General features: G+C 47.6%; 1 protein-coding gene across 1 annotated transcript in view; it reads left to right on the top strand.

Annotated features, from left to right (window-relative positions):
* The window catches only part of LOC142472599 (uncharacterized), a 32,158-nt gene extending 7,186 nt beyond the window's left edge, over positions 1–24,972 (top strand). Inside the window, exons 5-10 of the mRNA XM_075579674.1 lie at positions 215–1,646; positions 7,236–7,251; positions 11,818–11,941; positions 13,331–13,444; positions 13,837–13,950; positions 20,797–24,972. Coding sequence (XP_075435789.1) covers positions 215–1,646; positions 7,236–7,251; positions 11,818–11,941; positions 13,331–13,444; positions 13,837–13,950; positions 20,797–22,730 — 3,734 coding nt within the window. The 3' untranslated portion in view covers positions 22,731–24,972. The remainder of the gene's footprint in view (positions 1–214; positions 1,647–7,235; positions 7,252–11,817; positions 11,942–13,330; positions 13,445–13,836; positions 13,951–20,796) is intronic.
* The last annotated feature ends 2,094 nt before the right edge of the window (positions 24,973–27,066 follow it).

Genomic DNA, 27,066 nt, shown 5'->3' with positions numbered 1-27,066 from the left:
GCCACAAATATATTGCAGGTCTTTGGGGAACACCACCAATGTCATTGGGGGGTTTGGATATCCAGGGCCACTGTTTTAGAGCTATGGGTATAGAGTAAACAGAACATTTTGTTAATTAAGTAGTGATGAAGTAAATTCTGCAAAGTATTTTTTATTCATTTGCTTTACAGATTGAGAGCTCAAATGTTTTGTCTTTTTTGTTTACTTTTGTTAGAGAACTGCCTGAACGAGGAGCAGAACTGGAACTCTTACATGTCCAGAAGCTGCTTCACTTCCTGCAGCCCTGAAGTGCTAAAAACCAATGATTCCTACCAGATGTTGGATATGTGCAAGGAACCAGTGCCACATGATGGTGAATTTACAGGCCTTGTACAGCTCACAGCACAGACTGACTCCAAGAATGGGTCAAGCAAAAGATACGAGAGCGATTCAAGAAGGAGCCGCAGTGCTTCACTTTTCATTTGTTGTAAGTGTGGGAAAAGCTTCTCATTGAATAGGGACTTGATCACACACTTGTGTGTCCACACTAGCAAGCAACCCTTTACCTGTATAGACTGTGGAAAACATTTTTCACTGAAGGGGAAACTCCTATCACACCAGAGGATTCACACAGGGGAGAAAACTTACACATGTACAGAGTGTGAGAAACAATTCCGTGAAAAGAAAGGCCTTGTCAGACACCAGAGGATTCACACAGGGGAGAAACCTTACACCTGTACAGAGTGTGAGAAACAATTCAGTGAAAAGAAAGGCCTTGTCAGACACCTGAAGATTCATTCAGGGGAGAAACCTTACACATGTGCGGTGTGTGGAAAACAATTCATTTATTCGAGCACGCTCTCCAGTCACCAGTCGATTCACACAGGGGTTAAACCTTTCAGATGCACTGAGTGTGAGAAACAATTCAGTGATAAGAGAAGCCTCCTCAAACACCAGAGGATTCATACAGGTGAGAAACCTTACACCTGTACCGAGTGTGGGAAAAGCTTTTCACAGAAGTACGATCTCCTCATGCACCAGAGGATTCATACAGGGGAGAAACCTCACACATGTACAGAGTGTGGGAAACTATTCAGTAATAAGAGAAGCCTCCTCAGACACCAGATGATTCATACAGGGGAGAAACCTCACACATGTACAGAGTGTGGGAAACTATTCAGTAATAAGGGAAGCCTCCTCACACACCAGATGATTCATACAGGGGAGAAACCTTACACATGTACAGTATGTGAGAAACCATTCAGTGAAAACAAAAGCCTTGTAAAACACCAGATGATTCATACAGGCGAGAAACCTTACACATGTACAGTGTGTGAGAAACCATTCAGTGATAAGGCCAACCTCTCCAGGCACCAGAGGATTCACACAAAGGTGAAACCTTTCAGATGTACTGAGTGTGGGACAAGCTTTTCACGGAAGGACTATCTCCTCACACACCAGAAAATTCATACAGGAGAGAAATCTTTCACATGTACAGTGTGTGAGAAACGATTCATTGACAAGCAAAGCCTTGTCAGACACCAGAGGATTCACTCAAGTGTGAAACCTTTCAGATGTACTGAGTGTAGGAAAAGCTTTTCACGGAAGGTCAGTCTCCTCACACACCAGAACATTTGCACAAGGGAGAAACCATTCGCTTTTTTAGAGTAGGGTTGGTCAATATACTGGTAGCATAGCAATACCAAAATACACAAGTTAACACAACGCTCTCCAACAATAGCCATAAAATACCTGGTGCAAAAAGGGGAGGGACGGTCATAAGAAACACTAGAGTTAGTGACCACAAGGGGTCACCAAAAGCCCCTAAAAGCTGCACTCACGGTAGATCAGGAGTACAGTGACTGATGCCAAAACCCTCTAATGAGGATAGACCACCCTCAGGTCCCCTCAAGACCACTATACTCAAAACGAAAAATAATAAACCTTTATTAGCTATAAAATGCAACGATAAACACGATAAAATACATACACAATGTAGGTTAAAATCCCCAGCGACGGGACGGAGGTAAATGGGTATGTATGTACGCACCATATATACAATATGGTGTTGTGGGTGCAGTGATCCACAACATACACAGGGGAGCCAAAGGTAGGCAAGCTCTAGAGTGGGTTAAATGTATGCCCACACATAGAAGGTAAACAAACCCTATGAGGCAATAAGGAATATGATATGTAACTATTGTTATAACATACTAGCTGAGAGACCCGGCGTTGCCCGGGATGTAAATGCGTAATAGGTAGTATTATTTATAAATCGTGGAACAATAGGTGACTATTTGTTGTAAAGTATGGATAATAATGTTGAAAAGAAAGATGGAAGAAAATGTAATACCAAGTTGTATAAAAATGGTTTATTGTAACCACACCACAGTACAATGTATATTTTGGTGCTATAAGTGATGTAAAAATGTGAGGCGTGTGTCCTGCTAGGGTGTGAGGCGGCGGGTGGCGCAAGGGGTGGAGGTGGGGGGCAAGGGGTGGAGGAGGGGAGAAGGGTTAGAGGAGAGGGGGGAAGGGTTAGAGGAGAGGGGGGAAGGGTTAGAGGAGGGGGGGGGAAGGGTTAGAGGAGGGGGGGAAGGGTTAGAGGAGGGGGGGGAAGGGTTAGAGGAGGGGGGGAAGGGTTACAGGAGGGGGGGAAGGGTTAGAGGAGGGGTGGAAGTGTGGGAGGGGGTGGGAGGGGAAAGGAGGGGAGGGGAAAGGAGGGGAGGGGGGGGGGAAGGGGAGCGGAGGGGGGGTGGAAAGGGGAGCGGAGGGGGGGAAGGGTTAGAGGAGGGGGGGAGGGGTGGAAGTGTGGGAGGGGGTGGGAGGGGAAAGGGGTGGAGGGGAAAAAGGGGTGGAGGGGAGGGGGGGGGAAGGGGAGCGGGGGGGGGAGGTGGGGGGAAGGGGGAGGTGGTGGGAAGGGGGAGAAGGGGGGAGGTGGTGGGAAGGGGGAGGTGGTGGGAAGGGGGAGAAGGGGAGGGAAGGGGGAGAAGGGGAGGGAAGGTGGTGGGAAGGGGGAGAAGGGGGGATGTGGTGGGGAGGGGGGTGGTGGTGGGAAGGGGGGAGGAGGGGGGAGGTGGTGGGGAGGGGGGAGGTGGTGGGAAGGGGGGGGAGGGGGGAGGTGGTGAGAAGGAGGGGGAAGGTGGTGGGAAGGAGGGGGAAGGTGGTGAGGAGGAGGGGTAAGGTGGTGGGAAGGGGGAGGTGGTGGGAAGGGGGAGGAGGGGGGAGGTGGTGGGAAGGGGGAGGAGGCGGTGGGAAGGGGGGGGGGGAGGCGGTGGGAAGGGGGGGGGGGAGGCGGTGGGAAGGGGGGGGGAGGCGGTGGGAAGGGGGGGGGGAGGCGGTGGGAAGGGGGGGGGGGAGGCGGTGGGAAGGGGGGGGGAGGCGGTGGGAAGGGGGGGAGAGGCGGTGGGAAGGGGGGGGGAGGCGGTGGGAAGGGGGGGGAGGCGGTGGGAAGGGGGGGGAGGTGAAGGGGGGGAGGTGAAGGGGGGGTGGAAGGGAGGTGAAGGGGGGGGGGTGGAAGGGAGGTGAAGGGGGGGGTGGAAGGGAGGTGAAGGGGGGGGTGGAAGGGAGGTGAAGGGGGGGGGGTGGAAGGGAGGTGAAGGGGGGGGTGGAAGGGAGGTGAAGGGGGGGGTGGAAGGGAGGTGAAGGGGGGGGGGTGGAAGGGAGGTGAAGGGGGGGGGGTGGAAGGGAGGGGAGGGGGGGGTGGAAGGGAGGGGAAGGGGGGGGTGGAAGGGAGGGGAAGGGGGGGGTGGAAGGGAGGGGAAGGGGGGGGTGGAAGGGAGGTGAAGGGGGGGGGGTGGAGGGGAGGTGAAGCGGGGGGGTGGAGGGGAGGTAAATGGTGAGGTGAAGGGAGGAGAAGTGGAGTGAGGGGAGGTGAAAGGGGGTGAGGGGAGGTGAAAGGGGGCGAGGGGTGGGTGAGGGGAGGTGAGGTGGGGGGTGGTGGAAGGGAGGTGAAGGGGGGTGGTGGAAGGGAGGTGAAGGGGGGGTGGAAGGGAGGTGAAGGGGGGGTGGAAGGGAGGTGAAGGGGGGGTGGAAGGGAGGTGAAGGGGGGGGTGGAAGGGAGGTGAAGGGGGGGGTGGAAGGGAGGTGAAGGGGGGGGTGGAAGGGAGGTGAAGGGGGGGTGGAAGGGAGGTGAAGGGGGGGTGGAAGGGAGGTGAAGGGGGGGTGGAAGGGAGGTGAAGGGGGGGTGGAAGGGAGGTGAAGGGGGGGTGGAAGGGAGGTGAAGGGGGGGGTGGAGGGGAGGTGAAAGGGGGTGAGGGGAGGTGAAAGGGGGTGAGGGGAGGTGAAAGGGGGCGCGGGGTGGGTGAGGGGAGGTGAGGTGGGGGCGGGTGGAAGGGAGGTGAGGTGGGGGCGGGTGGAAGGGAGGTGAAGGGGGGGGGGTGGAAGGGAGGTGAAGGGGGGGGTGGAAGGGAGGTGAAGGGGGGGGGTGGAAGGGAGGTGAAGGGGGGGGTGGAAGGGAGGGGGTGGAAGGGGGGGGTGGAAGGGAGGGGGTGGAAGGGAGGTGGAGGGGAGGTGAAGGGGGGGTGGAAGGGAGGTGAAGGGGGGGGTGGAAGGGAGGTGAAGGGGGGGTGGAAGGGAGGTGAAGGGGGGGGTGGAAGGGAGGTGAAGGGGGGGGTGGAAGGGAGGTGAAGGGGGGGGTGGAAGGGAGGTGAAGGGGGGGGGTGGAAGGGAGGTGAAGGGGGGGGTGGAAGGGAGGTGAAGGGGGGTGGAAGGGAGGTGAAGGGGGGGGGGGGTGGAGGGGAGGTGAAGGGGGGGGGGGTGGAGGGGAGGTGAAGGGGGGGGTGGAGGGGAGGTAAATGGTGAGGTGAAGGGAGGAGAAGTGGAGTGAGGGGAGGTGAAAGGGGGTGAGGGGAGGTGAAAGGGGGCGAGGGGGGGGGGTGGTGGAAGGGAGGTGAAGGGGGGGGTGGAAGGGAGGTGAAGGGGGGGTGGAAGGGAGGTGAAGGGGGGGGGGTGGAGGGGAGGTGAAAGGGGGTGAGGGGAGGTGAAAGGGGGCGAGGGGTGGGTGAGGGGAGGTGAGGTGGGGGGGGTGGAAGGGAGGTGAAGGGGGGGGGGGTGGAAGGGAGGTGAAGGGGGGGGTGGAAGGGAGGTGAAGGGGGGGGTGGAAGGGAGGTGAAGGGGGGGTGGAAGGGAGGGGGTGGAAGGGAGGTGAAGGGGGGGTGGAGGGGAGGTGAAGGGGGGGTGGAAGGGAGGTGAAGGGGGGGGTGGAAGGGAGGTGAAGGGGGGGGTGGAAGGGAGGTGAAGGGGGGGGTGGAAGGGAGGTGAAGGGGGGGGTGGAAGGGAGGTGAAGGGGGGGGTGGAAGGGAGGTGAAAGGGGGGGGTGGAAGTGAGGTGAAGGGGGGGGTGGAAGGGAGGTGAAGGGGGGGGGTGGAAGGGAGGTGAAGGGGGGGGGTGGAGGGGAGGTGAAGGGGGGGGGTGGAAGGGAGGTGAAGGGGGGGGGGTGGAGGGGAGGTGAAGGGGGGGGGTGGAGGGGAGGTAAATGGTGAGGTGAAGGGAGGAGAAGTGGAGTGAGGGGAGGTGAAAGGGGGTGAGGGGAGGTGAAAGGGGGCGAGGGGTGGGTGGGGGGGGTGGAAGGGAGGTGAAGGGGGGGGGTGGAAGGGAGGTGAAGGGGGGGGGGGTGGAAGGGAGGTGAAGGGGGGGGTGGAAGGGAGGTGAAGGGGGGGGTGGAAGGGAGGTGAAGGGGGGGGTGGAAGGGAGGTGAAGGGGGGGTGGAAGGGAGGTGAAGGGGGGGGTGGAAGGGAGGTGAAGGGGGGGTGGAAGGGAGGTGAAGGGGGGGGGTGGAGGGGAGGTGAAAGGGGGTGAGGGGAGGTGAAAGGGGGCGAGGGGTGGGTGAGGGGAGGTGAGGTGGGTGGAAGGGAGGTGAAGGGGGGGTGGAAGGGAGGTGAAGGGGGGGGGTGGAAGGGAGGTGAAGGGGGGGGGTGGAAGGGAGGTGAAGGGGGGGGGGTGGAAGGGAGGGGGTGGAAGGGAGGTGAAGGGGGGGGTGGAAGGGAGGTGAAGGGGGGGGTGGAAGGGAGGTGAAGGGGGGGGTGGAAGGGAGGTGAAGGGGGGGGTGGAAGGGAGGTGAAGGGGGGGGGGGTGGAAGGGAGGTGAAGGGGGGGTGGAAGGGAGGTGAAGGGGGGGAGGTAAATGGGGAGGAGAAGTGGAGTGAGGGGAGGTGAAAGGGGGTGGAGGGGAGGTGAAGGGGGGTGAGGGGAGGTGAAGGCCGCTCACTCACCCGTCCGGCAGGTCCCACGTGGATCTGAGGCGGGAGGCAGCGTGTTGTGGCCGCTCCCCCGCTGTGTCCCGGGCGCTCGCTCGCTCCCCCGCTGATTGTAGGGGCGCCGGGGGGGGGGGTATCGGGGAGACACTGGAGGGGAGGTGAAGGGGGGGTGGAGGGGAGGTGAAGGCCGCTCACTCACCCATCCGGCAGGTCCCACGTGGATCTGAGGCGGCCGCTCCCCCGCTGTGTCCCGGGCGCCGCCATCTTGGGTACTCGGCGCCGCAAGGCAGCCTGGCTGGCCACTGGCTGTTCCCCCGCCGGGGAGGGGGTGAGTTGTAGCGCTGGGGAGGGGGGGGGCATGTATATGTGTGTGGGGGGAGAGGTGGGAGATATAGAAGGGGGTGTCTCGCACGGCCGCTGACACTGGGTGGGGGGGGGGGCGCTGAAGGGGTAATAATAGTGTGTTTGTCCCGCTGACTGTAGCGGCGCCGGGGGAGGGGGGGGGCGGGGTGAAAGCGCGGGAGAGACGGGGAGAGGAGGAGGTGCGCGCGGGTGCTGCTGTAACGTGTGTGTGTGTGTGTGTGTGTGTGTCCCCTTTGGCCCGTCACTCTGCCTCAGGCCAATGAGAGGTGCGGGGGCGGGCGGGCCAAGGGACCAATGAGATTGCCGCTAGGGACACAGACATACAGTGCTTTCACAAATATATAGTAGATCTAAGGTGGTACTGAAACTCACGGGGCGCGGCAGGGGGGGTTTAAATCACCACAAAAACCCGATGTATACCAAAGTATTCTAGAGTCAAATGTGAGGCCATCTGTCCGACAGCTAATAATCATAATACCCAACCGGAAGCGGGTGCTTTTCCTACCAGCTATACCATCTAGATGTAACAGTGTTTCCCCCACCCGATCGCAGATAGGGGCCATTACAGGGTCTGTGGTGCATATACTGTACCTGCTGGCAACAGGAGGGCTGAGTTGTCCGCCGATGGTAGTGGGGACACAGGACCAGGCTTCTAGTGTTCATACCCCACATATCTCTTTAGCACCATCTGCCGTAGGCTCCAGGAACTTAAGGTGATATCCCACGGTAGAACGTATTACCTCTCCCCCCAGTAAGGTCACACACCAGACAGGAGGTATATAACAAAAGGAACGGTTTATTCACTCTATACAGCACAGTTACACAGCAGGCTTCTGCCCGATGCAGTGCTCTCACTGAAGGATGGTCCCTGGACTGTCACTACAGGCCAAGGGCACCTTCAGCTGTCCTAGCTCTTCCCCACCTCCCTAGCAGAGGTAGAGGTATGGTCCACACTCACTCTCCCCCGGAGGGAAGAGCACATGGGAAGGCCCCAATCTCAGGCTCCCAGTTGTGTGACCTGCCTTCCTCAGAGGGGAAGGACATGCTACTAACTTTAGGGCGGTCCAGCCCTTAAGTACAGCCAGGAGGCGGGCACCCCGTTGTCCCAGCTACAACACGATGTACCACCCCCCGCTGTCGCTCAAGTGCAGTACCAATTGTGAGGGAGAATACCCCATACCAACTACTGGAAACCTTATTGTACCAGGGTTTACTGCCTGCCCAAAGGCAGAATAGTAACCATCAGGTGACCTGGCTACATATATATATATATATATATATATGTGTGGACTTACAACCTTCTGCTAAAGCTTGGCGTTATTCAACAGAAACTTCAATCCATCTCGTGATGTCTATGGGAGTCTCGTAATAATGTATCACTACCAATTCCCTTTCTAGCACTTGCATATGTGCTGTTTTATTATATTTATTTTATATCTTACCAACGAATCTTTTTTTGAAGTTTGCACTGGTCTATTCTTTTACCACACATGGATGGGGGCAGAAGGGCACACACATGGGGGGGGGAGCAGAAGGGCACACACATGGGGGGGTGAGCAGAAGGGCACACACATGGGGCACATGCTGCGCCACCCGAAAAAATCTTGTGCCCCCCAGTTTGCGCAGCCCTGTTCTAAACCATTTGTCACGTACGGCACACCTGTGAGCACAGGTTCTGCCTATGGGACAAGGGTTAATACAAAGTTCAAAAGCTGTCCCACTTTCACCCTCGCAAAGGTCCCTCAAATTAACAATATCTCAACGAAATCCGTCCCCATATACCAACTGGGGCTCTGTGTGGGGGCAGGGGGTGGGGGTCTGTGTGGGGAGCAGGGGGGCTCTGTGTGGGGGGCAAGGTGGCTCTGTGTGGAGGGCAGGGGGGGGACTCTGTGGGGAGCGGGGGTGGGGGGGTTCTGTGTGGGGGAACAGGGGACCTTGTGTGGAGCACAGGGGGGCTTGTTATTGTCTCAGCTGGAACTTAGAAAATAACTGAAATGATAAAATCAGCGCAAACTGCACTTCACAGACAAAACCAGCAGCCCTGTCTGTGCTGCCCCAGCCCTGCCTGTGCTGCCCCAGCCCTGTCTGTGAGAGACTTCCCTAGTACAGTCTCTGGGAAATGTTTCTAATCTACACTGTATGTGACACTTAATCTGTACTGAACTATAAAAACTACAACTACCATGATCCCCTGCGTGTGAGCATGCGCAGTAGGACACAGAGCTGTGACCCGGATGTAGTCAGTGTTTCCACTTCCTGGGAAATCAGAACATTAGAAAAATAGCAGTGACCCGGATCTGTGACTGCAGCAGAGGAGAGACCAGAGCCCCCCTAACCGCCGGGGACCCCCCTCCTAACTGCAAGGTACCCTGCAGATATACCTGGGCTGTTATCCTCTATGGTCACTTGGGTGTCAGGCTGTTTTATCTGTCACTGCGGCAGGATTGCTATATATTGGTTGTTAGCGACCAATGAGATAATAGTTGTATATCCAGAATCTCTTTATTTACTACAATACCAATAAAAGTGACTTTTTACACTCTAATAATAAATCATTTTGTGAGTTGTGCGCTGTAGTAGGGATTCTTCTCTCTGCGCATGCACAGGTCACCAAGTGTGTGTGTGTGTGTATATATATATATATATATATATATATATATATATATATATATATATATATATATATATATATACACTCGTCCCAGGCAGCATCCTCACACATTCACTGCCAAGTGGTTTAGCAGGGTTCCCTATAAGGCTGCAGGCAGGGAGCGAGCGCGGTGAACGTCACGCTCGGCCGGGAGATTTGTGGCTGGCTAGGTGGGGCGGGGGGGGCATTCGGGGGCGCGGCCATGACATCACAGAGCTGGTTGCCCTAATTGGGCGAACCGCTCACGTGACGCGCTTGCGGATGACAAATTCAAATTTGCTTGGCTCTGTAAGCGCCGCTGAGGCGCTCACTCACGCTGGCCACAAACCACCCTGGGCGAGGCCTAAGGCTACGGCCCCAGTGTCAGCTATTGCACGCGCGATGATTTCACGTGGCTGGTTCGCCCTCATCGGCTGAACCGCCGTTTCGACGTGGCCAGCGCTCCGTTGCCACTAGATAAGACAACATTTGGTCGCGCATCGCGATCTCTCCATGCGCGTGCAGGCAGCTACTGGGCTTGGCACCATAGAGGGGCGGATCTTGTTTCCGCCGCATGTCGTAGCGCGTGCAGCAGCTAACACTGGGGACGAGGCCTAATCCCTGTTTCTTTGCTCCTCATTGGCACAATGTGTTTCGTTGCCTAACATCTTCACCAGGGGGTGTCCTTCGGCATTTAGAGATGTGTTTTATAGGGAATTGTATGATGATAAAATCAAACAGATGTGTGCTGATTGTACATTTTTGGGGGTAATTTGTGATTGTTATGACATTATTCAATTGCATATATAAAAATAAGTGCATATGGATGTATATCATCATGCACATATGAGAACTGAACAAAGAAAACAATCATAATTAAAATGATGTGTAAAAATAAAATGGTATGATATTTTAGAGATACTAGTTTTTAACATACAATGAGACATCTTAATTGTGATCAACACACAACAATGGAAAGAGAAATGTGAGTGAATAAGAATATACTGTAGATCTTCACTGGAGAGCGTCTCTAGTGACAAGAAGTCCCAAATCATAAAAAGGTACTCGTATCCAGGGTTTCGTTAAGACCATCTGGATGCACAGTGCCCATGTTGAATATCTATCTTGATTCTTGTTTGCTCAACATAGCAAATCTATCACCCCCTAAGTGTTCTGTTCAAGACCTAAATAAAATTCCAATGCTCTACTTGTAGTTCCAATTATAATAAAGTTAATACTGCTAAAAGGTCACAAAGGCTTTCTCTAATTAAGGCCACGTTATTCTGCTCTTCAAGATCCTACCAGGGGACCTCCAATTGCATGCAAAGACAGAGAAGACAAGCACGACCTTCTTTTAGAAAATTGCAAAATATGTACTTGGGTCACAAGCTCCCATACTCAATTAGGCTGCGTCCTTAGTGCGAGCAGCGCAACAAAATGCAGCAGCTCAATCGCGCCGGCCATAGTGAATGCGTCATGAAGAGCGCTGGAGCATTTTGATCCGACATTTTTTTTTTAGTTTTGTACGTGCGACGGCCATGTTACGTGAGAGGTTCAGCCAATGAGGACGAACCAGCCTCGTCATGGAGTGAGTGTTTCGGGTATGCCGAGTCCGCAGGGATGAGAGGCTTAGGCAGTATGGGTCTGTGTGTGTGTGTGTGACAATAGGCTAGGTGTGTCAGTGATGCCAGCGCACCCCGCAGGCCATTGAGAGCCGTGAGAGGGGGTGGGGGTGGGGGAGGGCGGATCGACGGACCAAGCAGATTCTCTAAAGGCACAGACAAACAAACTTTTCAGTTATATATATATATATATATATATATATATGATAGCACTGTACAGTTTGTTACTATGTTGCACTAAGAGGACATTGCTATTCTTATAGCGGTTGATCCCAGACTCTCTATACTGTGGTTTTGTATACTAGATAAGTGGTGCGCAAACTGGGGGGTGCGGCGGTAGCAGAGACCCCGCGCTCTTCCCCCAAGGTATTTAAATGAATGCCAGGGGATCGCGTAAGGTCTCATCAACTTCACTTACGTTCTCTTCAGCGATGCGTTGCCGTGGCAATGCGGCGTCAAATTAAGCAGCGGGGTCACGTGACGTCACATGACCCTGCTGCGCCATTTGATGCTGGCGATGAGGTAAGGGAGGAGGGGGCGCGAGCAGGGCGGTGGGCGCACGCTGGAAAGATTGCACACCGCTGTAATAGATGGTTATGTTATAGCAATCCTGAACTATTAATGTATTTTGCAGTGTTTGAAATTAGATTCCTGTTTGAGGATGGACCAGATGTGGGGTGTGGTGTCCCTGTCTCTCTAACTTTTTTGGCGTTGTTTTGTGCTAATAATTTTATGTTTGAAAGATTATACTAAATGCTGTATATTTGTCCAAGGAAACAGATCGTACTAATTACATTTCTTCTCTTTTATACAGGTACAGCTGGCATCCACCAAATCTAAATCAAGGACCGTCCTATCTCAGCACCTTCAGAGGAGCACTGCCCACTACCAGCATGGACAGAGGAGCACTGCCCACTAGCAGCATGGACAGAGGAGCACTGCCCACTGCCAGCATGGACAGAGGAGCACTGCCCGCTACCAACATGAACAGAGGAGCACTGCCCACTAGCAGCATGGACAGAGGAGCACTGCCCACTGCCAGCATGGACAGAGGAGCACTGCCCGCTACCAGCAAGGACAGAGGAGCACTGCCCACTACCAGCATAGACAGAGGAGCACTGCCCACTCCCAGCATGGATCCACGCTTGTTAAGTTAGTATTGTATATATTTTTATGGCTCTGAAATTTGCAAGGAGGGGATATGTGGTTATTTTGCAGTTATGGGAGTTATAATAAATATGGCAGAAATGATTGATTAAAATACTTACCGTTGGTTACAAATTGTCTTAAAAATACAAGAATTGTTTTCATTGCCTGTTAAACCCCTAACCATGGTAGCAGTGCTCAGTGGTTAGAGCTCAGGCACTGGCTAGCCCTAAGGTAGTTCCGGGCCTGTTCGGACTACGGAAATCGCCCGCCAAATCTGGTGATGTCGGTAGAGGCTCTGGCGGGGCCGCCTGCAGCGGTGATGGGCATGCCGGCGGACACTTGAAGACCTTGGCAGCTGGGCTACCGCTGCTGAACGAGTCACCATTCTCCAGCTCCTGGCTGCTTACACACCCATCCGATCGGGGTCACGATCGTCCTCTGGAAGTCTGAGGTGACAAACGCTTCCAGTTCAAAGTCTTGCCATTCGGGCTGGTGACAGCACCGCGAACATTTACCAAGGTAATGGTGGTAATTGGAGCAAAGCTTTGCCAAAATGGAATGTCATGCTGTATCTAGACGAGTGGCTGATTAAACCTCGTTCAGAACACCTGACGCTATTACATGTCCAGAGAGTCAACAGAGAACTAAAAGACCACGGATGGATCATAAATATGGAAAAGCGCAAGATGGTTCTTGCTCAGAATGAGTTTCTTGGGGTCCTGTTTGATACTCAACAGGGAATCGTTTCCTTACTCCCAGTAAAACTGATCAACATTGGAAAGGTGTCTTCTTTCCTAGAGATGAAACATCCTTCTCAGGTACAGTTGATGCACCTCATAGGACTTCTAAACTAGTTCATAAACATAATTCCATGGACAAGATTGCATCGCAGATGGCTACAGGTCAACTTTATTCAACGTGGCAAGACCAGGTTTCCAACACTGCAAGATAGAATTGCACTGTTGGCATCTGCAAGACAAAGTCTTCATTGGTGACTCAAACCAAAAAAACCTTTACAAAGGAAGGTCTATGATTCCACATCTCATCAAACGAGACCAAGTTACCGATCAACATCCTGGAAATACGTTCAGTATTCTGCGCAATTCAACAAATGAGTTCACTCCTAAGGGACCTTCCATTTGTCGGTCACAGGTGTGCCATAGGTAACATGAGTCAAATACCCAAACTAATGAATCTTATGTTTTTATAGATCTACCAGCAGGTAAGATGTAATATGTCTTCAACTATATTTGTCAATTTTTGCCAGAAGGGCTAGTAAAACATTTCTTTACGATGGGTATTACATTATACCAATATCAGAGAAGGTGAAATCACAAGAACAGCCCCAACTCCCAGCTTTTACATGATGGGTTTTCCTTTTCTTATTGCCAGGTTTTCCAATGGTTGTACCGGAGCGATTAGAGATTAAGTCAGAGAAAGAAGAACCAAACGCTGAGGATCATGTGATCTCAATAAAGAGTGAAATAGATTCATTTCCTATTGCTGGTTAGTAACCTTGTATCCTCATTGGTCATCTATTCAATTTGTTTTAAAAATGGACTGAAATGTCTACAATATTGAGGACAATAAGATTAAAGCATGGATACAATTTTTAGCTAAATGTTCTATTAAAAAACAAACGCACATGATTTGTCTAAAGTTGTATTGAGAATATTGTTATCATTATTGAGGTTTGAACATTGCTAGCACCATAAACTCCAGCATGTTTTCAGCACTCAGGGGTAAAAACACTCATCACTCTGGGTTAATAATCAAGTACAATCAATTACCTATCCCATCATTTTAGGAATCAGTATACAGTATTTCTGTATAGTGATATCACAAGAAGAGTTCCACTCCCAGCTTTACATGATGGATTTTCCTTTTCTTGTTGGCAGGTTTTGAAGTAATTATACCAGAGAGATTAGAGATTAAGCCTGAGAAAGAAGAATCAAACACTGAAGATCATCTAACCACAATAAAGAGTGAAATAGTTTCATTTACTGTCGATGGTGAGTACCATAACATCCTTTGGGTAAACGACGGCTATCTTGTTACAAGTAGTATGGTCACCTTTAGGGAATATTCAGGGTTCATTGCCTTTCATAGGAAGTCCCTAAGCCTGCCGATTATTCAGGAACAAATCACATGCAGCAGAGTAACAGGAGCAATATGTCTCACACAAGTATAATATGCAGAGTGTCGGGTATCTGACCATCAATGGAATACGTTTGAAAGAAACAGTACACATTTCAAGGGTTCCTTCCACCTTTATGACCAGTGTATTCTGCCTGTGCTCTCAGATCCTATATGCGAAGATATTGCAGAAGCTTCTCTCGACTTCCCTGTTCTCCCATTTCCTCTCTCTGACCATCACTACTTCTCGTTTACTTTCTCTCAATTCTCCTTTTCTTCACCTCCATTTACCCCTCAGTTCTGCAGAGACCAGCGTTTCATTAAGGTAATGACTCTCAAGAACACTTTGCTGTCCTCCCTCTCCTCTCTGCTACTCTACTGACCCCGACAACCTTGTAATGAATTCGAATTTTGCCCCATCTTCCTCTCATGCGCTACATGCCCCACTTCTCTGCCATTCTCACCCTTTTAACCAGAGACCTTGGGTGCCATACACGCATTCTTTGCTCCTGCACTCACTCCTCTGAGTGCCCCTAAAGGAAATCTCATACTCTCTCTGACACCCTCCACTACAAATGTAATCTATCTGGTTTCAACTCTTCCCACTCCCAGTGTAATCAAAGCTACTTTTCCTCACTAATGGACACTCACAAGTGTGGCCCACGCTGCCTCCTCTCTGTATTTGACTCTTCTCAGAATGCCATCTGTTAACTACTTTTCTTCCTTAATTTTACCTCAGGAATTTGATGACCATTTTAAGATGGTGGATTCCATTTGTGGAGGCATCCCCTCTGTATCCTCCTCATATTCCACAGCTCTTCTTGCTAACTCTCAACTCTACCTTCTTTGACTCTTTCCCCCCCTCTGTCATAGAAGATGAGATGTCGCTGTTGCAAAATAACAATGTAATCTGCAAATCATAGGTGACCCAAGTATTCACAGTTGATTTTGCTCCTTTTTCTTCCGTATAGAATGTCCTGAACAATTCTTCATGTTGCTCTGAAACGCTTAGGTGACATGGTGTCTCCATGTTGCACTCCCTTGCTGATCCTTATATTGCTTGTCTCCAAGTAATCTATTAGTTGATGGAGCATTCTCGTAAATGTTGTTTATCATATCAATGTACTCTTCTTCAACACTGTGTCTTCTTCTTAATGTATTTTAAACTGATGAAGTGTAGAGGGAATCAGATAATTTTTTCATAGTCTACAAATCCTAAACTGAGAGGTAGATCGTATTTAAAACTTGTACGACTTGGGTTTGGCCCTGTAACAGGGGAGTTATCCCTGTTCAAGTAATGTGCCTCTAATCCAGCAGTGTGGTGGTTAACTGCTGGTAGTCAATTAACAAACACCACCTGCCTGATTAGATTGCTTACAAAAGCCTGTCTTTTGAGACAGGAAGTGAGACTCCTTAGCTCACACCTGAGCTGAACTTTGGAGACAGAGCAGAGATTGTCTTTGACTCTCACAAATTGTCTTGAGCCCTGCCAGAAGAAATAGCAGAGCTGCTTTCAAGACTCAGGGGAAACTTCTAAACCTGAATGCTGACACACCGTGAGGAAAAGGGAGCTGAACCAGGGACAGAGAAGATTTTCCCTCCAAACCACAAGGCACAGATAAGACTTTTCTTTACAAGACTTTTTATATCTGTTCATATCATGCTATATGTTTGGGGCTGGGAGACATGCTTATCTAAGGGAGTTGTGAACCGCATAGTATTTCACTAGAAATACTCCCAAGTGAATAGAAGCTTTGTTTACCCCTTGTTTGGATGGTTTCCTGATGTTAAGGAAAAGGCGCAATAAAAGGCTTATTTAATTTCACCCTAATCAGTCTCCCTTGCATACCTCTGTGAGCGTCCGCCTACAGGCCCATTGTGTTGTATTCACTACGAAATTATGTTTATCTAGGCTGGGTGAAGTCCAGTGTGTGTTGCAGGGGATTAGCGAGCATTTTTACCAAAATATTGTGATTAGAAGTAGACTGGTCTGGAGTTCTTGAGGTCGTCTTTGTCTCCTTTCTTGTGGATGAGGATAAATCTGGTGTTATTCTGGAATGTTCCTGTTCTTCATGCAGCATGTAAAGAATTTTACAAGGATTTTCTCTACTTCTTCCCCAGCTTCTTTCAAAATTGTAGTTGTAATTCCATCTTCCCTGGGGGGACTTTCCATTCTCCATGGATTTTACTGCCTTTACCACCACCAATGATGTACATAAGGACACACGGTTCATCAGTGGTGGCTTCTCGCTCTTCCTCTGCTGGATGATATATGTGATCTCATATAATTTAATACAGAAGTCATCAACTCTCTTTATAATAATTGCGCTATCTTTTATTGTTGATCTATTGTCTTGTTTGTGTGCATTGATTTGGGAAGAATCAATCATAAATCACTGATTTGTTTTCTTCGATAGGCATCTTCACCATATCACGGTTACATGTTCTTATATTGTTGCTTCATTTCTTATTGTTTCCGTAGTAATTGCTTTGTCTCATCTGATTTTTCCTTATTCTGTTTTTGTTAGCGACTTCCTCCAGTTCATTTTGATCTTTTAACTAGCTCAGGGGTCTGCAATCTTTCAAGGAAGAAAAGGCATTTTATATAAAAAATAATTTGTCCAAAATATTCAGAGCCGCAACACATGCATGAATATTACACCCCCACAAAGACATACTTATACTGTACGCACAGAAATGGGTATATACTGTATAAGCATTAACATACAACATACTTTAATCAGATTTTAGGGAAGGGAAAAATATGTAGGGGAATAAAATGCATCTCACAATAAGTCCCTTTTTGTTTTTATATTTTTTTTACTGTGCAAAACAGTTTGTCATTTAGAAATACACAATACATACACACACTAACCCACAAATACACGCACACACAATGTCAGTATTAACTTTACAGGAGTTAAACAGTATTAGTGATGCATGGCTGATTTTGTGCAATACTGGAAGGCTGATGTAACCAGAGTTAATTAGTATTAGATTATTTTTTGCTTCCTCTTCTTCTGGAACAGCATAAGCTGCTCTTCTCCTCACTGCATCCAAAACCTCAAGTGAAGAAGAAAAGGGGAATGGACAGGATTATGTAGTTTCAAAATAAGATGATGCAGGGATTGTTAATCTCATTTTTTTTTATGGCACTGCAAAATTGAACTGCTATCACCAATCAAAGGACTTCCTCCAGTCTCCGAAGATAATTCAGGTCTCAGTGATTATTCTTTACAGTTAATTTCTTAAAAAGGTCCACTACTGTAACCGGTTACTTTCTGATCTTATATTTTAAAAAGATGTAATCACATCAACTAAGCATGTGGCAAGTACAAGAAAGAGAGAGACACACACACACACACTTATCCTGTCTCTCTCCCTGTGCTGTAGGGGGTGGGGGGGGGGCGGCCAGCGCTGGTCGCGCCTCTATTGGGTGCCGGGCAGCACCCCAGCTACTGGCATGCCTCCCGCACTGTCCCACGTCAGATCTCTCTGTGAAGTTGCAGCGCGCACTTCTGGCATTCAGGCATTCCTTTTGATTTTAGTGATTATTTTGGTAATCAGGGGAGCCTGGTTCAATTCCCGGATTCGGCTCCTTGTGACCTTGGGCAAGTCACTTTATCTTCCGGTGCCTCAGGCACCAAAAACATAGATTGTAAGCTCCACGGGGCAGGGACTTGTGCCTGCAAAATGTCTCTGTAAAGCGCTACGTAAAACTGGCATGCTATTATTACTACATCTCCAAATGGACATACAGGCAGTCCTCGTTTTACAACGCTTCGCTTTACAACAAATGGCTTATCCAACGCTGTGCAATGCATACCTATATTCATTTTTACAACGCCAAAATGGCTTATCCAACGCTCTTACGACGCTTTGCAACGTTGTGTATGTGTGTATATATATATATACACATTCACATAAACAACGTTGCAAAGCGTCGTCAGAGCGTATATATATAATATTATACTATATAATATTATATTATACTATATAATATATTATTTATTATGTTATATTATATATATAATACAGTATATACACTATATAATTTATGTGTGTGCTGCATATCTTATTGCCTGCATAAAATATTTGGTGTATTTTAGTGTTAAAAATGCCTTCAGGAACGGAACCTTTCATTTAAACAGTGTTCCTATGGGAAAATGTGTTTCGCTTTACAACGTTTCGCTTTACAACGTCATTTTGAGTAACGCATTGTGTCGGATAACCGAGGACTGCCTGTATATCAAGGACACATCAAACTGAGGAAGGGTTGTGTAGACGGACGTTCACAGAGGTACACAATTTGGAGACGTTTATAATGTGAAATTATAATAAGGCTTTATTGTGCCTTTTCCTTTTCATCAGGAAATCCATCCAAACACAGGGGGGGAACAAAGCTTCTATTCACTTGGGAGTATTTCTAGTGAAACACTATGCAATAATTCACATCTCCCTTAGTCAAGCATTTCTCGCAGCCCAAAACATATAGCATGAAATAAGCAGATATAAGCAGTCTCTTATGAATAAAAGTCTTATCTGTTTCTTGGAGGGAAAATCTTCTCACTTCCTGGTTCAGCTTCAGGTGCAGTAGTTTTCCCTGGGTCTTGAAATCAGCTCTGCTGTGCAGCTCCAGAGATCTGGGTTTCTTTTGGTCAGTCTCTCCTGGGACTCAAGAACCTCTGCTCTGTCTCTCCAAAGGTCAGCTCTCAGTCAGAGCTAAGGAGAGTCACTTCCTGTCTGAACAGACAGGTTTTTGTAAACAATCTAATCAGGCAGGTGGTATTTAGTAATTAACTACCACACTGCTAGATTAAAGGCACATTACTGAACAGGGATAAGTCCCCTGTTACAGTTGGAAAAAATGATGTGGGATATATAACATATGGATATCTAACTTAAATAAAGGCCCCAATATCAATACTCACATTAAGTCTATAAGGGACCAATGTGTTTAATTTATGTTTCCAATATGTTTAACATTGGGCCAATTGTTTGATCCTATCTGTCTGTAAGAGATGCGCAGTAAGAGAGAGACAGTCACTCTCCCTGCCCGCCTCCAACAAGCGATTGCGGGGCTTTTATTTTAATAACATATTATTGTAGCAGGGAGTCCCTGGAGCTGATCCGCATTGATTTCAGTTACGGGGACCCCTGCGTCCCGAGTTATATGCCCCGTAATGGGGTGCTGGTATCCTAGTGGCCATGTTTAAGTTCTCCTGTGTCACGGCCTACGTGATCGGGTGATTAAAACAAACCAGAGGGATACTGAAACCCCAAAACGGTTCCTCAGTTTGATGTGTGCTTGATCTATGTTAACGAGTAATTATATTCACCACTCAAACCATAGTGGTGACTCAAAAAGCATATAATATGTAATCTACCCACAGCTACTATGAAAAAGATAATACTACATCTTGATACAATATAAATAAAAGACATAATAAGCATATAAAGCCCTGCGATTGCCTTTTAGAGATGCGCCGGGAGAGTGACTGATTCAGTCTCTCTCTTACTGTGCGTCTCTTACAGATAGGTGGAATCCGGTAGGATTCACACAGCGTGAGTCCCATTCAAATGCAGGGACCCCAGCTGTGTTAATCCGATGGGCCATGGCAGGCTGTAATGGACCATCTTGTGAGTGACCACGAGATGGTCAAGGATTTTCCTTGACAAGCGATCAATATACATAGTAAATATAAATATAGGATAAAGTATCCGTTGTCTAAATTTAGCGTAGGTTCAACTTGATGGACATATGTCTTTTTTCAACCTCATCCACGATGTAAGACACACAATAGAGCAATTGGGTTGTGTTTAGATGCCCATGTATACTTCTCTCACCTATCTTTATACTATATATTTCTGTCAGGTTGGGTTGATATCTGTCATGAGGGAGACTCCAGGAGCAGAGAGGACCTTGATGGCCGGAATAGCAGGGAAGGCAAGGATCGTCGGGGTCACAGGCAGGGTTCGGGGGCAGGCAAGGAACATCGGGGTCACAGGCAGGGTTCGGTGACAGGCAAGGATCGTCGAGTTGGCAGCAGGAACAGGGCAGGAGAGCAGGAACTTGGACCAAGGAGCAGGAAACAGAGTGGGACAAGCCAGATCATAGGCAAGGGCCTTTTATTACGAAACGGGAACAAGCTAAAGCAGAAGTCAGGGAACAGAAAGCAAAGGCAAAGAGGTACAGGAAACTATAAGGCAGGCAGAGACAGAAGATAGGAGCACCCAAGAGGAGACAAACAGAGGGAAAACCCAAAGCAAGCAGAAACAGCAGCACACCCAGTGGTCAGACAAGGAACAGAAAGGGAGAACCCCTAAACTGTCAGGATATTCCTGGCAATATCATCAACTCACTGGTATGATTGACCAGGATTTCCTTAACTTTACTTCTCATGGACAAGTTCAGTGTTAATTTTGATTTAGAGGATGTAAATGTACACGTATATAATTAATACATATTATATATCTATCAAAATTAATTCATTGTGTGAACTGCCAGAAACATATAGCAGGTCTTTGGGGAACACCACGAAAGTCATTGGGGGTTTTGGATATCCAGGGGCCACTATTTTAAAGCGATGGGTATAGAGTAACCGAACATTTTGTTAATTAAGTAGGGATCAAGTAAATCCTGAAAAGTATTTTTTATTAGCAATTTTCTTTACAGATTGAAAACATTTGAGCTCTGTCTTTTTTTTGTTTATTTTTGTTAGACAACTGCCTGAATGAGGAGCAGAACTGGAGCTCTTACATGTCCAGAAGCTGCTTCACTTCCTGCAGCCCTGAAGTGCCAAAAACCAATGATTCCTATCACATGTTGGACATGTGCAAGGAACCAGTGCCACATGATGGTGAATTTACAGGCCTTGTACAGCTCACAGCACAGCCTGACTCCAAGAATGGGTCAAGCAAAAGATACGAGAGAGATTCAAAGAGTTACAGTGCTCAGCTTTTTGTGTGTAAGTGTGGGAAAAGCTTCTTACTGAATAGGGATTTGATCACACACATTTGTGTCCACACTAGCAAGCAACCCTTTACCTGTACAGACTGTGGAAAACATTTTTCACTGAAGGGAAAACTCCTATCACACCAGAGGATTCACGCAGGGGAGAAACCTTTCACATGTACAGTGTGTAAGAAACAATTTCACGATAAGAAATGCCTCATCACACACCAGAGGATTCATACAGGGGAGAAAGCTTACACATGTTCAGTGTGTGAGAAACAATTCATTTATAAGAGCAACCTCTCCAGGCACCAGAGGATTCACACAGGGGTGAAACCTTTCAGATGTACTGAGTGTGGGCAAAGCTATTCACAGAAGGACCATCTCCTCACACACCAGAAGATTCACACAGGGGAGAAACCTTACACTTGTACAGAGTGTGGAATAAGGTTTTCACAGAACGGCAATCTTCTCTCACACCAGAAGATTCACACAGGGGAGAAGCCTTACACATGTACAGAGTGCGAGAAACAATTCAGTGATAAGAGAAGCTTTGTCAAACACCAGATGATTCATACAGGGGAGAAACCTTTCACATGTACCTCGTGTGAGAAACAATTCAGTGATGAGAGATGTTTCCTCACACACCAGATGATTCATACAGGGGAGAAACCTTACACATGTTCGGTTTGTGAGAAAAAATTCATTTATAAGAGTAACCTCTCCCGGCACCAGAGGATTCACACAGGGGTGAAACCTTTCAGATGTACGGAGTGTGGGAAAAGCTTTTCACAGAAGGACCACCTCCTCACCCACCAGAAGATTCACACAGGGGTGAAATCTTACACATGTACAGCATGTGAGAAACAATTCAGTGATAATAGAAGCTTCCTCACACACCAAATGATTCATACAGGGAAGAAACCTTACACATGTACAGTGTGTGGGAAAAGCTTTTCACAGAAGTATAATCTCCTCAAACACCAGAAGATCCACACAGGGGAGAAACCTTACACATGTACAGAATGTGGGAAAAGCTTTTCACAGAAGCATTGTCTCCTCACACACCAGAGGATTCACACAGGGGAGAAACCTTACACATGTACAGAGTGTGAGAAACAATTCATTGATAAGAGAAGCTTACACACACACCAGATGATTCATACAGGGGAGAGGCCTTACACATGTACAGAGTGTGGAATAAGGTTTTCACAGATGGGCAGTCTTCTCTCACACCAGAAGATTCACACGGGGGAGAAACCTTACACATGTACAGAGTGTGGGAAAAGTTTTTCACAGAAGGACTATCTCCTCACACACCAGAGGATTCACACAGGGGAGAAACCTTACACCTGTACAGAGTGTGAGAAACAATTCATTGATAAGAGAAGCCTTATAAAACACCACAGGATTCATACAGGGGAGAAACCTTACACATGTTCAGTGTGTGATAGACAATTCATTGTTCACAGCCACCTCTCCAGGCACCAAAAGATTCACACAGGGGAGAAAGCTTACACATGTACAGAGTGTGGAAAAAGCTTTTCACGGAAGGACTATTTCCTCACACACAAGAAGATTCACACAGGGGAGAAACCTTACACCTGTACAGAGTGTGAGAAACAATTCAGTGATAAGAGAAGACTCTTAAGTCACCAGCGAATTCATACAAGGGAGAAACCATTTGCTTGTTTAAAGTAGGGTTGGTGAATATACTGGTAGCATAGCAATACCACAGTAATCAAAAAGGCAGGTAACTTCATACTGTCATGATAATTGTCACGAAGATCTCGCATGAGATAGACCAGTCAGGGCTATGGGAGTTAACTGTTTTAGGACAGCCACAGGGGAGGGTGGGAAATTTAAACTAACCAATAGAAAATGTTCCGGTGGATCTGGGACGCAGGCCACGGTTCCCAATTTCAGCCTGATATCTCCCGCAGAGGTAGACCCCGCAGTCAGAGATGAGCAGATGCTCCTCTTTTGAAGTACATGCTCTCCCGATCTGCGTCCAGACCCTCCCCACTTCCACAGTGTTCCCAATCTCCTCAAATTATTTTATGACCCATACCTCCATTGTGTGATGGCCTGGCTGACTAGATTACCAGCCCACCACACAATGGAGTCTTACAAATCCAAATGGTAAAATATACACAGTATATTTCCCTATCTTATAGGGTGACATAATATAAAGTGTGTTGGCCATTTTGGCTGAAATAAAATGGCCACATAAGCTACAACATAGACCACCTTCTTGACGGGTATCCAGCGGGCTTAACCTTTAATTTCCTTGCCAGGCTACCCCTACCAACACAACAGTACCATTAAAATATTCAGTATTTTAATAATCTGGTATACCAAGAGTTGACGTATATTTTTAAAAGACCTATTTTTCTTCTATGTAAAGTCAAACTGCCCAACGTATTTAGTGTGGTAGGCTATGGATTGTTTCGCTTATTTGTATTGTGCCATGAAATAAATGATTGATTTATATTTTGAGATACACCCTGAGTTCCTTGAATTATAGAGGTTTCTGGTCACATCATCTTTGTTTGTATGACCTTTTCTCGTTTATATCATTTATTTGTACCTCAGAGGAGCACTGACCCTCGCCACCGTAGCATATAGCTGTATAATTACTATTATATATGACTTTGATGGTTACTAGAAACAACAATGTGATAAATTGGAGCTCCCACCGATCCCATGTATTAAGTATTTATAGAATCAGTTTTAAATTGTGAAAATAATAAAGTTTTATTAATAAACAATAACGACGAAAAATGTGAACAAATATATACAGTGCAGGAAAATAAAATCCCCATGGAAGAGACGGTGGACTAATTAATATATTAGATGTGCCTTGGGGCATAATACTATACACTTATATAGGCCTGATGCTCTTACAGTGGTGTTATAGTGAATCTAAAAGACATATGAGGTATTATCGATCAAACCATTGAATACTCTCTATACATTTTCTGAGCTCACTGTATATTCAGCAATACAGGGTTATTAGTATCCCATCCATACATTTTCCTCCCTACTTTTGGCTATTGAGTGCATCTTTTTAGGGACTTTTGTGACCTTTTGATCATTCTTTGAGTGTTTATATGTATCTATTTACCCTATTGCACCTGGCCATTTTATTACAATTGTCCTATGGTTGAGCGGATTGTTACCACAGTACCGGGGTCCCGCCTTGTTCGTGGTGAGCACTAGCATTACAGTATGCTCAGCCCAACGATGGTTAGCAGCACCCCATGGAGACGGAAGATTTCTTGGACGAAGACCTCCGCGAGCCTGGCGGAATTCGTCAGACCCTTCACGGGGGAAAATGAGTTTGCTTCGAAAAGCGGTCAATGACGACGAGGACGGTATTCATTCCCTTGGAAGTTGGAAGGTCCACTATAAAATCCATCGACATTGGCCGATTCATATTACCCACCTGGCTTTCCAAGCCAGCTTGGCACGCCCCCTCCTGTGACATCAGCAGCCAGACGAGCCCCAATTCTGATTGGCTGCTGGGGAAATTTCCCACGCTCTGATTGGTTGCCACTCCTACTTCCTTGTTAGAGATAGCTCAGCAGAAGGTATGTAGGGAGATGGCCCAAGGTGGGCTTTTCAAAGTTGCTCTGTTACGAATAGCAGAGCAACTGGCTTTGGTTTTGGAGCTGGGAAAGCCTGCCTAGCTGAGACTAAGTTGGCATTTTGCGGCCAAGTTCTGAAAATCGAATGTAGCGGTTGCAGTTGGGTATTTTACTCGAAAGAGTACCAGGACGCTCGGGACAAGGTCACGGTCAGGGTAAGCCTTCCGAAGCAGGCGCCCTGCACCTATTTGAGTAGTTTTCACCCCCAAACCTCCAATAAGTGTGTATTGTGTCTGTATTTTATATTTCATTGTGTGTACCGGGTTTACCTGAATAAAACTCATTTTATTCCACTAACTTGTTTTGCCTACTGAATGATCCCAGAAAGGTATAAAGTCGTGACCGGTTCATTCCTAGATGGAGCTCCAATCCCAGAACAGATGGCAAAGGCAAAGATAGCTTTAATCCACAATGAAGGGAAACATCCTTTAAATTGTGGGAGCTATAGCCCCATTTTTTAACTCTGATTTAAATATACATTGTAAGATCATGGCCAACAGGTTAAAACCAATATTACAATCTTTACGCAGGGACCAGGTGGGCTTTATCATATGTGGTGGTCCTGCCCTAAAATACAGCAGTACTTGATTATGGTTCAAAACATAATCAAAGAGACTTTAGACATAATAGTTCTCCTAGTTCTAGTGATTATAGTCCAGGCAATGCCAATCGAGAACATTATTTCTTCTTCTTAAAAAAAAAAAACTAATATCCCATATTCTTTTTGGTTGCAGCCAGATGGACAAAATCATCTAACTCCACCCTTGAGGGTGGTCGAGGATAGAATTGGGGAAGTAATGGAGTTGGAAAGGCTAATGGCATTCCTAAGGCATACAAGCCGTACCTTTTATAAAACATGGGACTCCTGGATAGAAAGATAGGCTCTGGGTAAGCAGAGGCAGGAAAGGACTTCATGTGAGGATCTCCGGGGTTGAAGGGTCAGGCTTCTTGGATAATGGCTAAAACAGAGCTCCTCATACTTCCTCACAAACCTGGGCCTACTACCTCCTTCCACATTACTGTTGGAACTACCATCATTCACCCAGTAGCTCAAGCACACTGCCTAGGGGTCACACTCGACTCCTCTCTCACATTCGCCCCTCACAGTCAAAACATTTCTAAAACCTGTCGCTTTTTCCTCCGCTGTATATCTAAAATACGCCCTTTCCTCTGTTGCTCGACTGCTAAAACTCTGACTCAGGCCCTCATTCTCTCCCGTCTTGATTACTGTAACCTCCTGCTGTCCGGCTTTCCTGCCTCTCACCTGTCTCCCCTACAATCTATCCTAAACGCTGCTGCCAGAATCACTCTACTCTTTCCTAGATCTGTCTCAGCATCTCCCCTCATGAAATCCCTCTCCTGGCTTCCGATCAAATCCCGCATCTCACACTTCATTCTTCTCATCACTTTTAAAGCTTTACACTCTTCTGCCCCTCCTTACATCTCTGCCCTAATTTCTCGTTATGCACCATCCAGACTCTTGCGTTCTTTTCAAGGATGTCTTCTTTCTACCCCCTTTGTATCTAAAGCCCTCTCCCGCCTTAAACCTTTTTCACTGGCTGCCCCACACCTCTGGAATGCCCTTCCCCTCAGTACCCGACTTGCACCCTCTCTATCCACCTTTAAGACCCACCTTAAGACACACTTGCTTAAAGAAGCATATGAATAGCACTGTGGACATTCTGAACACATGATACATAAGCTTGGCCCCCTGCAGACGCACTTACCAGAACTCCCTCCTACTGTCTCTATACGTTCTCCCTACCTACCAATTAGACTGTAAGCTCCTCGGGGCAGGGACTCCTCTTCCTTAATGTTACTTTTATGTCTGAAGCACTTATTCCCATGATCTGTTATTTATATTATCTGTTATTTATTTGATTACTACATGTATTACTACTGTGAAGCGCTATGTACATTAATGGCGCTATATAAATAAAGACATACAATACAATACAATAATGTCAATCACGATATACCACTGAGTTGGTACCTGTCAACCTGTATGTACATGTAAATACAATGTGTCAATCTTGGTTGTTCCTTCAACCTCTGATTAATCCCTCCCCCTCCCCCTCCCTATTCCTTTCTTTATTCGGTACCCTCTAACCCCCAAATGTAATCAAAACAAAGTGATAATTTTTTTAAAAAAAAGGTATACAGCGATATACCAAATAAGTAAACATGGAAAGGATGTTGATCCAGGGAGAAATCTAATTGGCATTATTTGGAGTCGGGAAGTAATTTATTTTTCCCCTTATGATTTTTCACTTGGGTTTTTGTTTGCTTTCCTCTGGATCAGTATATATAGTAAATATAAATATAGGATAAAATATCTGTTGTCTAAATTTAGCATAGGTTGGACTTTATGGACATATGTCTTTTTT

This window comes from Ascaphus truei, chromosome 22 (assembly GCF_040206685.1).
Source record: "Ascaphus truei isolate aAscTru1 chromosome 22, aAscTru1.hap1, whole genome shotgun sequence".
In the NCBI taxonomy this organism is placed as follows: Eukaryota; Metazoa; Chordata; class Amphibia; order Anura; family Ascaphidae; genus Ascaphus; species Ascaphus truei.
Note: the sequence above shows the minus strand (reverse complement) of the source record. Positions and strands in the feature narration are given on the sequence as shown.